Source organism: Poecilia reticulata, linkage group LG16, assembly GCF_000633615.1.
Source record: "Poecilia reticulata strain Guanapo linkage group LG16, Guppy_female_1.0+MT, whole genome shotgun sequence".
NCBI classification, from domain to species: domain Eukaryota; kingdom Metazoa; phylum Chordata; class Actinopteri; order Cyprinodontiformes; family Poeciliidae; genus Poecilia; species Poecilia reticulata.
This window is the reverse complement of record NC_024346.1, coordinates 1,885,603-1,898,140: the sequence shown is the minus strand read 5'-3', so window position 1 is coordinate 1,898,140 and position 12,538 is coordinate 1,885,603. Positions and strand designations below refer to the sequence as shown.

General features: G+C 37.3%; 1 protein-coding gene across 1 annotated transcript; it reads left to right on the top strand.

The window, feature by feature from the left end:
* Positions 1-5,385: 5,385 nt before the first annotated feature.
* LOC103477569 (interleukin-21 receptor-like) lies at positions 5,386-12,258 on the top strand. The gene is made up of 9 exons (XM_008430734.2): positions 5,386-5,471; positions 5,627-5,721; positions 6,924-7,017; positions 7,525-7,679; positions 7,824-7,978; positions 8,061-8,235; positions 8,532-8,625; positions 8,712-8,796; positions 10,733-12,258. Exons 2-9 carry the CDS (start codon positions 5,652-5,654, stop codon positions 11,246-11,248), a joined length of 1,344 nt encoding a protein of 447 aa, XP_008428956.1. The 5' UTR covers positions 5,386-5,471; positions 5,627-5,651; the 3' UTR covers positions 11,249-12,258.
* The last annotated feature ends 280 nt before the right edge of the window (positions 12,259-12,538 follow it).

Sequence of the window (12,538 nt, the reverse complement as noted above, 5' to 3'; positions counted from 1 at the left end):
TAGCAACATCACAGCCCCGTATGAACATAAATGTTTAAAGAAATCAAGGTTTGTAGTTTTGAAAAATAATCCAAATTAGCTCTAAGCTAAGTGAGATTAGTTTAATAATGTTCAATCAGTTCACAGTATAAAGCAGAAGTAAAGATAAAACTTAATGCTATGTCATGTTTCATTGCATAATTTTCTGAGTTTTAAATCATTAACCTTTTGGAAAACTGATTATACTGATTAGTTGTTATCTACTGACGGCTGGTTTAGAGCGTGTTATTCTTACAAGATGGTCCCTGAAACCGATGGACAGAATCTAGTTTTTAGTCTGTTTGTTTTCAAATTTCTCTTTTAATTCTGATGTACTTTAAACATTGTAAATAATAATTAATTGTTCATGAGAGTCAGTAGTTTGCTACAGTTGACTGTGGCACAAACAGAAGGGAGCCATTTTGTCAGAAGGCTACCTTTAGCCTCAATAGCTGCCTTAGCTTATCTAGTGCTGAGTTTTTGAGAAAACCGACATTCAGGACACTATTTTAGCTACGCTAGCTAAAACAGAAAACACCCATAAAGTACACAAGCTTACCGTACCGAAGTGGCTCAACCACTCAGTGGAATAAAGTTTGAATAGTTTGAGTCGCCGTTAGCCTCAGCTACAGTCTGATCTAAGGTTTGCTCCATTTGGAAAAGTCTAAATCATCACAATGGGAAAATACAATGAAATACATAATAAAAATAACTTGTTTAAGCTATGCTAACTGACCTCTGCCCAAACACACGTCTTACTTTAGGAACCAGGGAATCTCAGATTAACAAGGGATGTCTGGCAGTGTGATCAGCTAGGTAAAACAAAGATGGCTGCCGCTCAGTTAATGGCAGGGAAAGCAGAATCAGCTGCGATTCGTTCTCAATCAAGATGGTGGCGGCAGTAAAAGGGAAAAGAAGTGTGATTGGCTGCTGGAATAAATAAAAGGGGAAAGTAGCTTCAGCTAACGGCGTACTTGTGGTTCCTCCTGTCATGGACAGATGTCAGCTTGATTGGCACATGCAGCCAACATGGGGGAAAGATGTGCTTCTTCTCAGGACTGGAGCAAGCATGGCGCTCAGAAGAATGGCAGCAACAACAGAGACACGTCTTGTTTTGGAGAAACTGTAATTCAAAGATTCCTCCTGCAGAATTATAAGCTAAGATCAAAGTTTATTCCTTAAAGATGCAGACTTTCTTTGGTACGCTAATGCATGCATTGTGTAATTAGTAGTTCTTATGTCAGTCTTTGTTTGCTGTATCTCCAGCAGTCATTGGGTGAGTGGCGGGTACAACCTGAACAGATCTCCAGTTCATCAGAGAGTAACAAAAACACAACCAGGCGCGCACATCACTGTCAAAGAGAAACACATTTCCCTATCGGTTATGTTTTTGAAGGAAGCCAGAGTTAAATCACATATGAAAAAGCAAAATATGCCTAACAAACTGGACAAGCATTTAAATAAACAGACTGATGACACAGATGCTCTAAAAATGAGATAAAAAAAACTAATTAGTTCCAGGGAAAGTGAAAACACCCACATCAGATCTAACTAATGAAGATCCTCTCCTGATAATTAAGAGTTGTGGATGAAGTTGAAGACAATGAGTGAGTCAGAAAGAGACTTGGCTGCTGTGGGGCTCAAACTAACCTGAGCTCCATAAACCAGTCAGATTTCTAACTGGACTGAACCGAAGCAGGAGCCACATGGCTGAATTTACTACTCGATATTTCCTGTATGTTTACGAATCGATTGCATCTTTTCAAATGAGGTAAAGTTGTACAGCTGATTGTTCAGATATATTCTTGCACTGCATAATTTCCCGTCATTTACACAAGTTACGTAATCAACAACTGTTTGATAAGAAATCTGATCAAATTATAATTACGCATCATCCACATTTCCTGGCAAAGATTTCTAAAATAAATCATTTATTGCAATATTTTCACACTGAAGTAGAAAAATCCAACATTAATTTCACAATATAATCATTTTCTGTTCTTGTTTTTATTTTTAGAATATTTTGGTACCACTAAGTAACTTCTAAGTAGCAATCTCGCTCTTGTTGTTTCTCAGAGGTATAAATATGATGTAACAGAGGCCACTGGTAAAAAATAATTAAAAAAAAAAGATCCTTAAAGTTAGAATTGGAGCCATGACAGGAGAAAACACGACCAAAGAAACATTAAAACGTCAAAACTGCTTTTTTTTTTTAAATGAGCCTAATATTCAGGATTTTGACAACAAACATTCATGCGGGTCTGGTGTTAAATAAATAACGAATAAGTGTAAAAACACTGACTGGACCTGTGATGATGTGGGCCTGAATCTCCCACCAGGACATTTAATAAAATATCAGATGGAATAAACTCAAAACGAGTCGTTGGTTCATTCAGCAAGAAAACGATCTGGTATCGTCAATGTTTGAACGGCTGGATATATTACCAATATATATGTTTGACTCCATGTGGATGCAGGTGAAGCGAAGCAGGACAAGAACTGATCCTTGGAGAAACCCAGGAGCCAGTTTTTGATGATTCGGTCATTTGTTGCTCCCCGAGTGTCGAGTCCATAGAGATGTTCACGTAAAATCACAGTGAATTGCTGCACAGCAAGTTTAATACATTCTGTTTTTAACATCAGTAATGCATTGGATAAAATTATTGGGAAGTTGAGGTTTCCAGGAAATGTAACTGTATAAATGTGGATCATCAGAATAAAGGAGAGCAGAAATGTTAAAGGTTTAAAACCGGATTGGAAGCACATACAAAATGAGCAGAGGACCCAGACTTGATCCCTGTGGAACTCCATAAGTAATGCTAAGATATTAGACCAAAATAAAGTGAAACGTGCGCTTTACTTTGTGGAAAATGTATGATTAAAGGATAGTCCAGAGCAGAAGTCATTCTGCATTAATGGAGTTCCTTTTTTAACTTTTGCATTAAAAAGGAAAATCTTGCCAGTTTTGGGATTTTTAAATGTCAGTATCACCAAATATTTTTCACACATCTTTGCAAAACACCAACTCTAAAACTTTTGGTGTTAAACTTGGTGTGTAAACATGAAATTGAAAACATTTTACGCATCAAACTGCAGGTTTTGACTGGACTCACTCACTTATTTCCTCTCGATTCTTTTGGTGTGTGAGGGTGGCGTGTTTTCTTAAAAAGGGATTCTGGGGGTATATGTCGTGGGAGGGGGATGTTCATTTACTTTTCAAGATTAGTCCGCAGTTTCCTAAACAGTTACCACCGTGTGTCAGTTGATCCTAATCTTAATTTCAGGCATGAAAAAAGTGATGCAGTTAGTCATATTTTGGTCTTTACAGGACAGCAAGTCTACACAGATTCCCTTCAGGTTGCAGCAGAGCAGCAGTGGAGCCTCACACCGACTTTGGTCTTTATTTTTCACTGAGGTTCATCAGCATGCATGGCCTTTTCCTCTGAAATGCAAAAGAGCAAACGGTTTTAGGTTAACCAGGAGATAAAAGCAGTGAGTGCAGGCTGGATGTGAACGTCTGCTCTCATGTAATCTGATGTTTGTCGGCTTCCGCCCTCAAACATCAGATTCTGCTCGGCGTAAAACTAAATTATTTTAACTCTGTGTTGAATCTTTGAAGACTGAAAAACACAGGACTGGTAAAAATAAAATAAATAAATAAGAAATGTAATCTTTTCAAAGGTTTACACTGTTTAAGCTGCATTTCTAAAACATATTTTTTTACTTGTTACAACTGTCACTATAAGGTGACAGTATGGTAACAGACAGATAATCTTGGGGGGAAAACAGCACAATCACTTTTGTACTATGAAGTACAAAAAAAAGAAGATTTATGGTCATGTGGAAAAGCAGAACAACCCATTAATCAATCCATCATCAATCAAATTTTATTTGTTTAGCACATTTCAGCAGCAAGGCATTTCAAAGTGCTTCACATAATTAAAATAAAAACGGTGAATAAACAGTGAGAAAGAGAAATAAAAAGAAATTAAAAAGTAAAGATAAAAACATTAAAGTTTATTATGTATTTCCAGAGTAGCACAGCTGCATGTTTGTTCCTGATATTCTACTGACGTCTGTTCAGTGTTTTCTGTCTGAACTTGTGCTGGACGCGTTGAGGACTAAAGTCTCTGTTTATGGACGTTGCACTTCACTGCTGCACAATCGCAGTGCTACGGTTTTGGATGTTTTTAAACAATTGCTTGGTGTGGTGTCATATGTATTTGTGATATTTTTGGAGAATATAGAACATCAAATCAGGAACTGATAAAAAAAAAAAGACAAAGATTGAAGAAAATAAAAGTGATTTTTTATTTTTTTGTATTTTTCAATGTTTGTAGAAAAGTTGCTGAATGGTTTTTAAACTACAAGTAGAAAGAAAAACTGGAGACACCAAAGACATGATGTGACTGTGTGGAGGGCATTTAGTTTCATTCTCAGATTAAATGACAGATTAATGAAGGAGCTCAGATCTGATTAACCTCACTCTGGGTTAAAGGTCAGAGTGATTGTGAGATCTATTCTTATCTATCTGAGAAATCTGACAGTTTGTATAAATTAATAAGTGGTTGTAGCTTATTAATAGCGATTGAGTCACAGAGTTGAATGACTGTGTTTTTCTCCTAATCCTAATCCCTCCAAAGTTGCAAAGTTTTTAGTGGCATTTATTGGAAATAGTTTGTCTTAATGCACCTTGTCTGCTGCACCAGGATGTAATAGTTTTAATAGTTTTTATGTTACAATTTCACCCTTACTGTGTATTCTATTCTTTATTCTGTTTTTATATTTTTATTTTCTCATCTGAACAAACTTGCTTTGCTGCTATTGCATCAAAGTTTTCCAGTTGGGGGATATTTATGTTCTTTGTTCCTAAAATCATGATTGTAAATATATATATTAGCCGGATTAACAGTAAATAAAAGCATTTCTCACATTTTTGTTGTTGAAAAACATGAATCAATCAGAGGAAAACAGAAGAAATTCAGAGCTTTAGTTAATTATGATTGATATAGAAATTAGATTTGGTGACGAATGAATGGATGCAGTGAACGTGTTTACCTGGCGGCCGCTGAAGGAAACCATCAACACCCTGCGACTCCACTGGGATACGAGTCTGCATGCAACATATGGACGGTATTAAAATGTTTGATATTTTTAATTTTAAACTGCTTTCTTTATTTACACAATTACATTTACGGCCACGTATATGTCAAGGAAGAAATTTTGAAATTAAAACAGTTTAAAGCAGCTTGTTCAGAGTTTTAAACAAATACACGAACAGATCTAAATATAGTGGAACATTACGAAGGTGTTTGAAGGAGAGAGAGAAACAAAACCAAATCAAAAAGGTAAAAGAAAGCCGCGTCACTTCCTGCTCAGATGACGATTGATGGTTCAAACCTCAGAGAGACTTCTCATTCACACAGAGACATCAGCAGCACCGCAGCTCTGAGGTAATAACACTTTCCTCTATGCCAACATCTGCTCATTCATTCTTCAACAAATCGATCGCATTTCATGTCTCCACGGTTAAATGTGTAATTTTAAATGTTGATCGTCTACGGAATACATCGTTTAATGTTTTTGAATGTCTTGTTAACGTTGGCAGAGTGATGCTTATGATCCAGTAAGCCATGATGAGAGGGCGGCTCCTGTTTGTGCTCTGGTGCTTCAGCATCCTGGCAGCGGCCCGCAGCATCACAGGTACCGTTCAGATCCATGGACACAGAAACGCAGCTTTAATCACTCTGCAGGCTTTCATCATGTCACTGCTCCTCTCATAAGATGAATTAGAGAGATGACTACAGATAACCTTTCTGTCCCACATCCCAGTCATCAACCACAGAACTAGTGTTCAGCGGAAATTTTAAAGTGTCGAAATGTCAAAAACGTATATTATCTGTGTTTTATATCACGTGTGTGTTATCGTTTTGTTCCTTTCACATGTGAGACTCATCTGGTTTTGATATGAATGAACAATTCACTGAACTACAGTTACATGGTAAATTACACTTTTCTGAACAGAAACCACCTAAAGCGATGACTGCTTGGTTCATGATTTGTCTATTTATAGTTTCCAGCTTTGAAAAGCATTTTAAGACTCACTGAAATTATGTGTTTCCATAGATTCAACCAAAGCTAAGGAAACAGGTTTTTGTTGCTTTGGTTCCCAGTATGGAAATGTTTTTGCTGAGCTTTCTGTTATTTTCTGATCCGGTGATGAAACTGGACTAAAAATGAGTTAAGAAAAAAACAAAAAAACAGATAAATTACAAAGAGCATTACATTGACAGACCTTCAGGTCAGGGAAAACTGGAAACTTTTGCTGTTTGGGTTAAGAAACACAAGACATTTGTAAAGAATTGTAACTGTTTATATTTAACCGTTACGAGAGATTAAGTGTCAGATCAACGTAGTCTCACATAAACATCCATCATACACAGTAAAAATGCCAGTGTTGAATTAACACCCAAAAGTGTCTATGTGTCCAAGTCAGCTGGTGTGAAAGTAACACTTTTGAAAGTGTTAAAAGATTGACACCCATTTTTTTTGTTAAATGAACATTGGTCTATAATACTGAAATGATGATACTGAATATGTTCCCCTGGATTTGATTGATATTGACACTTTGTGGGTCAATTATTTACTTTTTTAACACCACATTATGTTTGGTGAACAACACTACACTGGTGTTACTTTGAATATATTTGAACACTGGCAGTTTTACTGTGTACCAGCAGATTTAAAATATATATATATCTGTATCAAAAATAACCGGATATAAATGTAAACAAAGTCATCCGCAGTTCTCAGGCAATACTTTGGTTTAGTTCAGTTGTTCCTTTTACTTCAAGTTGATTTTTTTTTGTATATAAATGTTTTTCTTCCTATTTCTGCTTGTTCAGTTTCATGTGTGAGTGACTACATCAAAAACATAACCTGTGGGGTGAACGGCATCAAACCTGACAACTACAGCCTGAAGTTCACTTATAGAAAAAGGTATGTGTGTGTGTGTGTGTGTGTGTGTGTGCGCGTGTGTGTGTGTGTGTGTGTGTGTGTGTGTGTGTGTGTGTGTGTGTGTGTGTAAGTAAAGTTTACTTATAAAGCACTTTTCACTGACATAAAATCACAAAGCGATGTACAATGGAAAGTGTGAATAAAACAAGAATTTTCATTATTACGTTGCTAAACATTACTAAATTGCACATCAGTGATAAATAAGTAAAAAAAGAATATAGAAGTGTAAAAATTAAAATACATCAGCATGTAGCCGTGCATTCGACCCATTGTAAAAGTCTCTAGCAGCCGTTATGCAGTGAACTGAACACTTGTTTTATAACATCCTATGTTGTATTATATAGACGAGCGATCAAAATGAATAACCATTTTGGGATGAATAATGTATTCTGAACTGAACTATCTGCACATAAAAGCACTGAACTGTTCCTAAACGTGTGTATTTTCAGTGAATCTATAAGAAAGTTTGATGTTTTTTTTGTTTTTTAGCAACACGTGTCCAATCGTGGCGACTGATCAGGGTTACTTCTGCAACTGTCAAGTTTCAGATTCAGAAATGGCATCCATTTATATTTATGAAATAAATATTTGTAATGCATCTTTCTGCAAAGCTCTCCAAAGTGACTTCAGACCAAGACTTAACAGTAAGTGTGAAATAATTGTTCTACAATCCACATTTCTCTTGTCGTGGTTTGTTTGGTATCGTTGTGGTCATGTAAAACACGTTTTAAGTTACGTCTTTAAAGGATGTAAAAGTAAATCTGATTGAGACCTTTTCTTCTAAACAGTTAAGCTGAGTCCACCTCCTGCAGTGGATCTCCAAAAATCAACAGATTATATCAACATAACCTGTAAGAGTGACAGATATAAAGAACACATGTACTTTAAAGGCAAACTCATATACGAAGCTCTGCTTCAAGAATCCCACGGCAGCTGGAACAGAGTAAGACCCGTTAATGTGAACAATATGCCATAATCACTTCTGACCTCCATGGGTTAACATCGCTGCTTGTGTTTCTCCTCAGACTGTTTCCCTCCCACCATTTGAAAATAATTACGCAATTCATAGCAAAGCATTGCTCAAACAAAACACAGAGTACTGCGTGAAAGCCAGATTTAAGCCTGAGGACAACACAGCCTGGCGCTCTACGTGGAGTGAGTGGGGTGAACCAGCATGCTGGACAAATGAACAAATGACAGGTAAACTGACATTTTTTATGTTTTTAACTTTTGCACACAATCAAAAAGATGACAAACCGTAAACCACTGAATCCTAATGTTTTAAAAGTTACTTGTCAAATATTTTTTTCCTGTTTTGCAATTTAGATAAAGATTTATTCGTCATGAAACATCAGTGTATTATCAGCCAAAGTATGAGTGCCAGGCGTTTCCCCCACAGCTTACACAGAACTGTGCAGATAATTCAGAGACATCAGGCATCTTGTGCACTTTCAGCATGACTCGCTAATTCTGTCCTATTTCACACATCTTCTCAGAACAAGACATAGTTACTATTTTACTCAAATCTCTGGGCCCCGCCTGTTTAATTATTGGAATCCTCCTGTTTGCTTTCTACAATCCTGCTACAAGGTAACTCAGCTGTTCCTCCAACAGTTACAGGTCAGAATATTTGATTACCTCAGAATATGTGTCTGAATAATGTTTTGACCTGACAGAATGAAGATCAAAACTCTGGGCCGCACACCAACACCGGCCCCGTTCTTTAAGCCTCTGTTTCAGCAACATGACGGAAATCTACAGGTGAGATCTTCAGATGACTTAATAAGATAGTTTTTACTGTAAAATGTCTCTTTACTTCAGAACATTTACACATAACAGTTTTAGATTTATACGTTTCCACGGTAGGAAATGTTTCTGGTAAGGAATGACAGGAATCCCATAACTTAATCATTTTATACAGAAAATTCATTTGGAAAAAATATATGCTATAAATTATTCAGACCTTTTTCCATAATTATTGGAGATATTTTAATATACAGTTTATTTTGGTGTACGTCAAGGCTTTGTAATACTACAGTTTGTAATATATTTGATCCCTTTTGGGCAAATTTTACTGATGTTTCTAATTCTTCAACCCTTACACACACATGAGTAACAGAACCCTAACAGAAAGCAGGTCAAAAGTGACCCATATCACAATCAACGTATTTTTATGTTATTTTTGTTGTTTATATGATTATGTACAGGGTTTCCCCCAGAAAACTTGCTAAGCCGGGTGCGTGGGGCGCTAGGGTTGTCATTCATCCAGCCGGCCGCCATGTTTGGAGTTAAAAAAACGTTTAAAGTTGACAGGAAATTTGATAGTTATGTGTTATTGGAAGACTGGAAGATAAATACATAAACACCAACTATAAAGTGTTAAAAAAAGCACTGATAAAAAAAAACTAAAAAATAAAAAAAAACCAATGCATAGCCTGGTGGAGGGACAAGTAAAGCCTGGTAGCCCGCCAGGCTTATAATACACTGGGGAAACCCTGATATATATAATTGTCTCCACAATTATAGCTAACAATTTAAGTTGAAGTAATTTGATGTTTTCACACTTTTAAAACACTTTTAAAATATCAATATTGCTATCCATTTTGTACATTTCTGTGTGTAAAAGTATGTTTGCGAAGCAGTACGTATACCAAGAGACCAATTTAATGACTAATTAGACATAAGCTGTCACACAATACACAAAATTATGAGGCAGAAAATTTGAGATAAATGTATCAGATGTTGCATTTTCAATAAAAATGTGTGAAAAACTTTATCAACATTCCACTAATGTCGAAAAAACAATTTCGCAGTGTAAGAAATGCATGAAACCCACACGTAAATAAGTTTGTTCATGCAGGAAGTAATAAAAAAAACATGCTGCGCCATCATCCTCCAACTACTTCCTGTCATCTTCTTCTTCATGGTTTACTCCAGTGGCAACATCTGGTCATTGATCATGTGATGCAAAAAAAGGGTTTCCATTGCAGTTTTGTGAAATCAACCAATCAAAACATCATCATAGCACCAAAACGTTTAATCAAAATTAGTGCGTTTCCATTCAGCTCATTTATTTTTCCATCCATCGTCTTTACACCCATGCCCCTTAGTGGGGTCGGGAGGGTTGCTGGTTCCTCTCCAGCTAACGTTCCGGGTGAGAGGCGGGGTCACCCTGGACAGGTCGCCAGTCTGTCGCAGGGCAACACAGAGACACACAGGACACACAACCATGCACACACACACTCACACCTAGGGGCAATTTGGAGACAGTCCTGACAGTCATGTTTTTGGACTGTGGGAGGAAACCGGAGTACCCGGAGAAAACCCACCATGCACAGGGAGAACATGCTAACTCCATGCAGAAAGACTGGGGCTGGGAATCGAACCCAGAACCTTCTTGCTGCAAGGCAACAGCTCTACCAACTGCGCCACTGTGCAGCCCCAAATTTATTTTTGAAATATCAAATTATATAGTGAATGGAAACACAGCGACTGACCTTTGGCTTATTTAAGAACATTGTATCAACTCAGAGTGCTCTTCATGAACATGTACCAGGTTATATCAGAGGTGAAAATAGTTTATCATCAGAAATAAACCTTTGAAAAAACAGTTGAATGAGCAAACAGAGCAATCATTTAAAGAAACCCGCCTCCTAAAGACGCGCCACCTCATCACACTCTTCTGTTGAACTTTCAGGAGTGGCTTTCACCTCACGGCAAGTATGATCTGACGTACAAAACCGAGGAGGACTTGATCACCGATGCCGTGACTGTTGTGCCACAGTCCAGCCCAAAGGATTTAGAGGAGAACCAAGTCTTCCTCACGCAGCTGGTCTTTCCTCTGAGTCACACCTCCTACGTTGGTTTTCCAGGGATGGAGAAAGCCTCCGCTCCTCCTTTTCCAGGAGACACTCCGTACACTCAGCTCCCCTGCTCCGTTTGGAGTCCCTGCGTCCAAAACGTAGAGGTTGTCTGCTCCGATCCAAAAGATTTCCTCGAGATAAGCCGTTCTGATTCTGGCTGCAGCTGCGAGGGTCTGACCCAAAGCCCGGAGTGCAGCTTGCCATGCAGTCCTGTGGATGAGATCCCGACACCCCGTCACTGTAGCGACTACTGCATCCTCAACAAGACCGCCCAGGGAGTCGTTCCTGTGCTGCTGTCCAAAGAACGTCCTGCAGATGTTCCCGACCAGTCTCTGAAGTCAGAAGGATGAAAACTCCTTCTGTTTGTTCATTTACAGGGAAATGGCTTTCATCTGCTCAATGCCAGTCAACAAACCTGCCATGTTTCCCATCCCTGGTGAAACGCATCAGTTTGCACTTGCAAATAGGTAGTTGAATTACTTTTAACTGGTGAAAGCAAAATGATTCTCAGTTTGTAATAGACCTGCAGGGTATCTGTGACCCGTCTGAGAGTGTGAAGGTTTCACTTGTTCTTGGCAACACACTGCTTTTTTTCTGCTTTTTTACTTCAGGAAAAAGGAAAAGAATGAATCATTTAACGGAGATTATAGTTAACAATAGCTTTCTAATTGTTTTGAGATGCATTACTTTCAATATATTTTTGCCAGTGTTGAAATATTTTAGTATGGATTCATAGGAAACTTTATTTTTATCTGTGCACACGTTGAGTTTTACTCTGACTCCATTTAATCGAATCAGAACAGACTCTGTTCGCCTGACAGTGTTCTTGGTTTCAGATGAAGGAATTTGAATTTATGCTTTATGTTTGATGTAAAAAGGGTCAGAAATGGTAATGTACTTATAAACCTCTAAGTTTAGGCAGAACAATGGTTTCTCCATCATTTTTTTGCCCTGTATTTTTTTATTTTTTTGCACAGCGTCCTGATCTGCTTATAAAACAAGCAGAAAATGACGGATGAATTTCACTAAGGGACTTTGAACTTTTAAAGCATCACTGAAAATGTCTTCATCTTTGCCGTGTGTTCTATTGCTTTCATCAGCTACTTTCACATTAATGTCCTGAATATATCTGCAGCTGAATGTTGAATTAACATGTGGATCTCCTGTTTAGAAATTTAAAAGATTGTCACTTTGTCTACAGCAGAAGGAGAACGATGTGCTACTAAATTTATAAAATGGAGTAGCAATAACCACATTTATCTCCATCATGTACATTTTCTTGTAACAGCCTAATATTCAATAAAGTACAGAAAACACTTTTTTTCCTTTTTATTGTATTTTCTGCAGATTTTAGAAAATTTTTAAAATTCATTTCGAATTTATGCCACTTCAAACTATCCAATCAAAAACTGAAAAAACAAACATCTGGAAACCAAATGTAGCCAAAAAGGCACACGGATGCGTGCTAAAATGAAAGTGTATCCATTTTGCCTCTTTTTGTTATTTTGCAATAAAAAAATAAATATTATTTTGAAACTGGAAAAAAAAAAGAGGTAAAGTAGCTGCTAAGCTGAGTCGTATTTCAGGTTATTCTATCATTTACAAGAAGAAAATGTGAAATGTCAAAGTTCTTGTTCTGC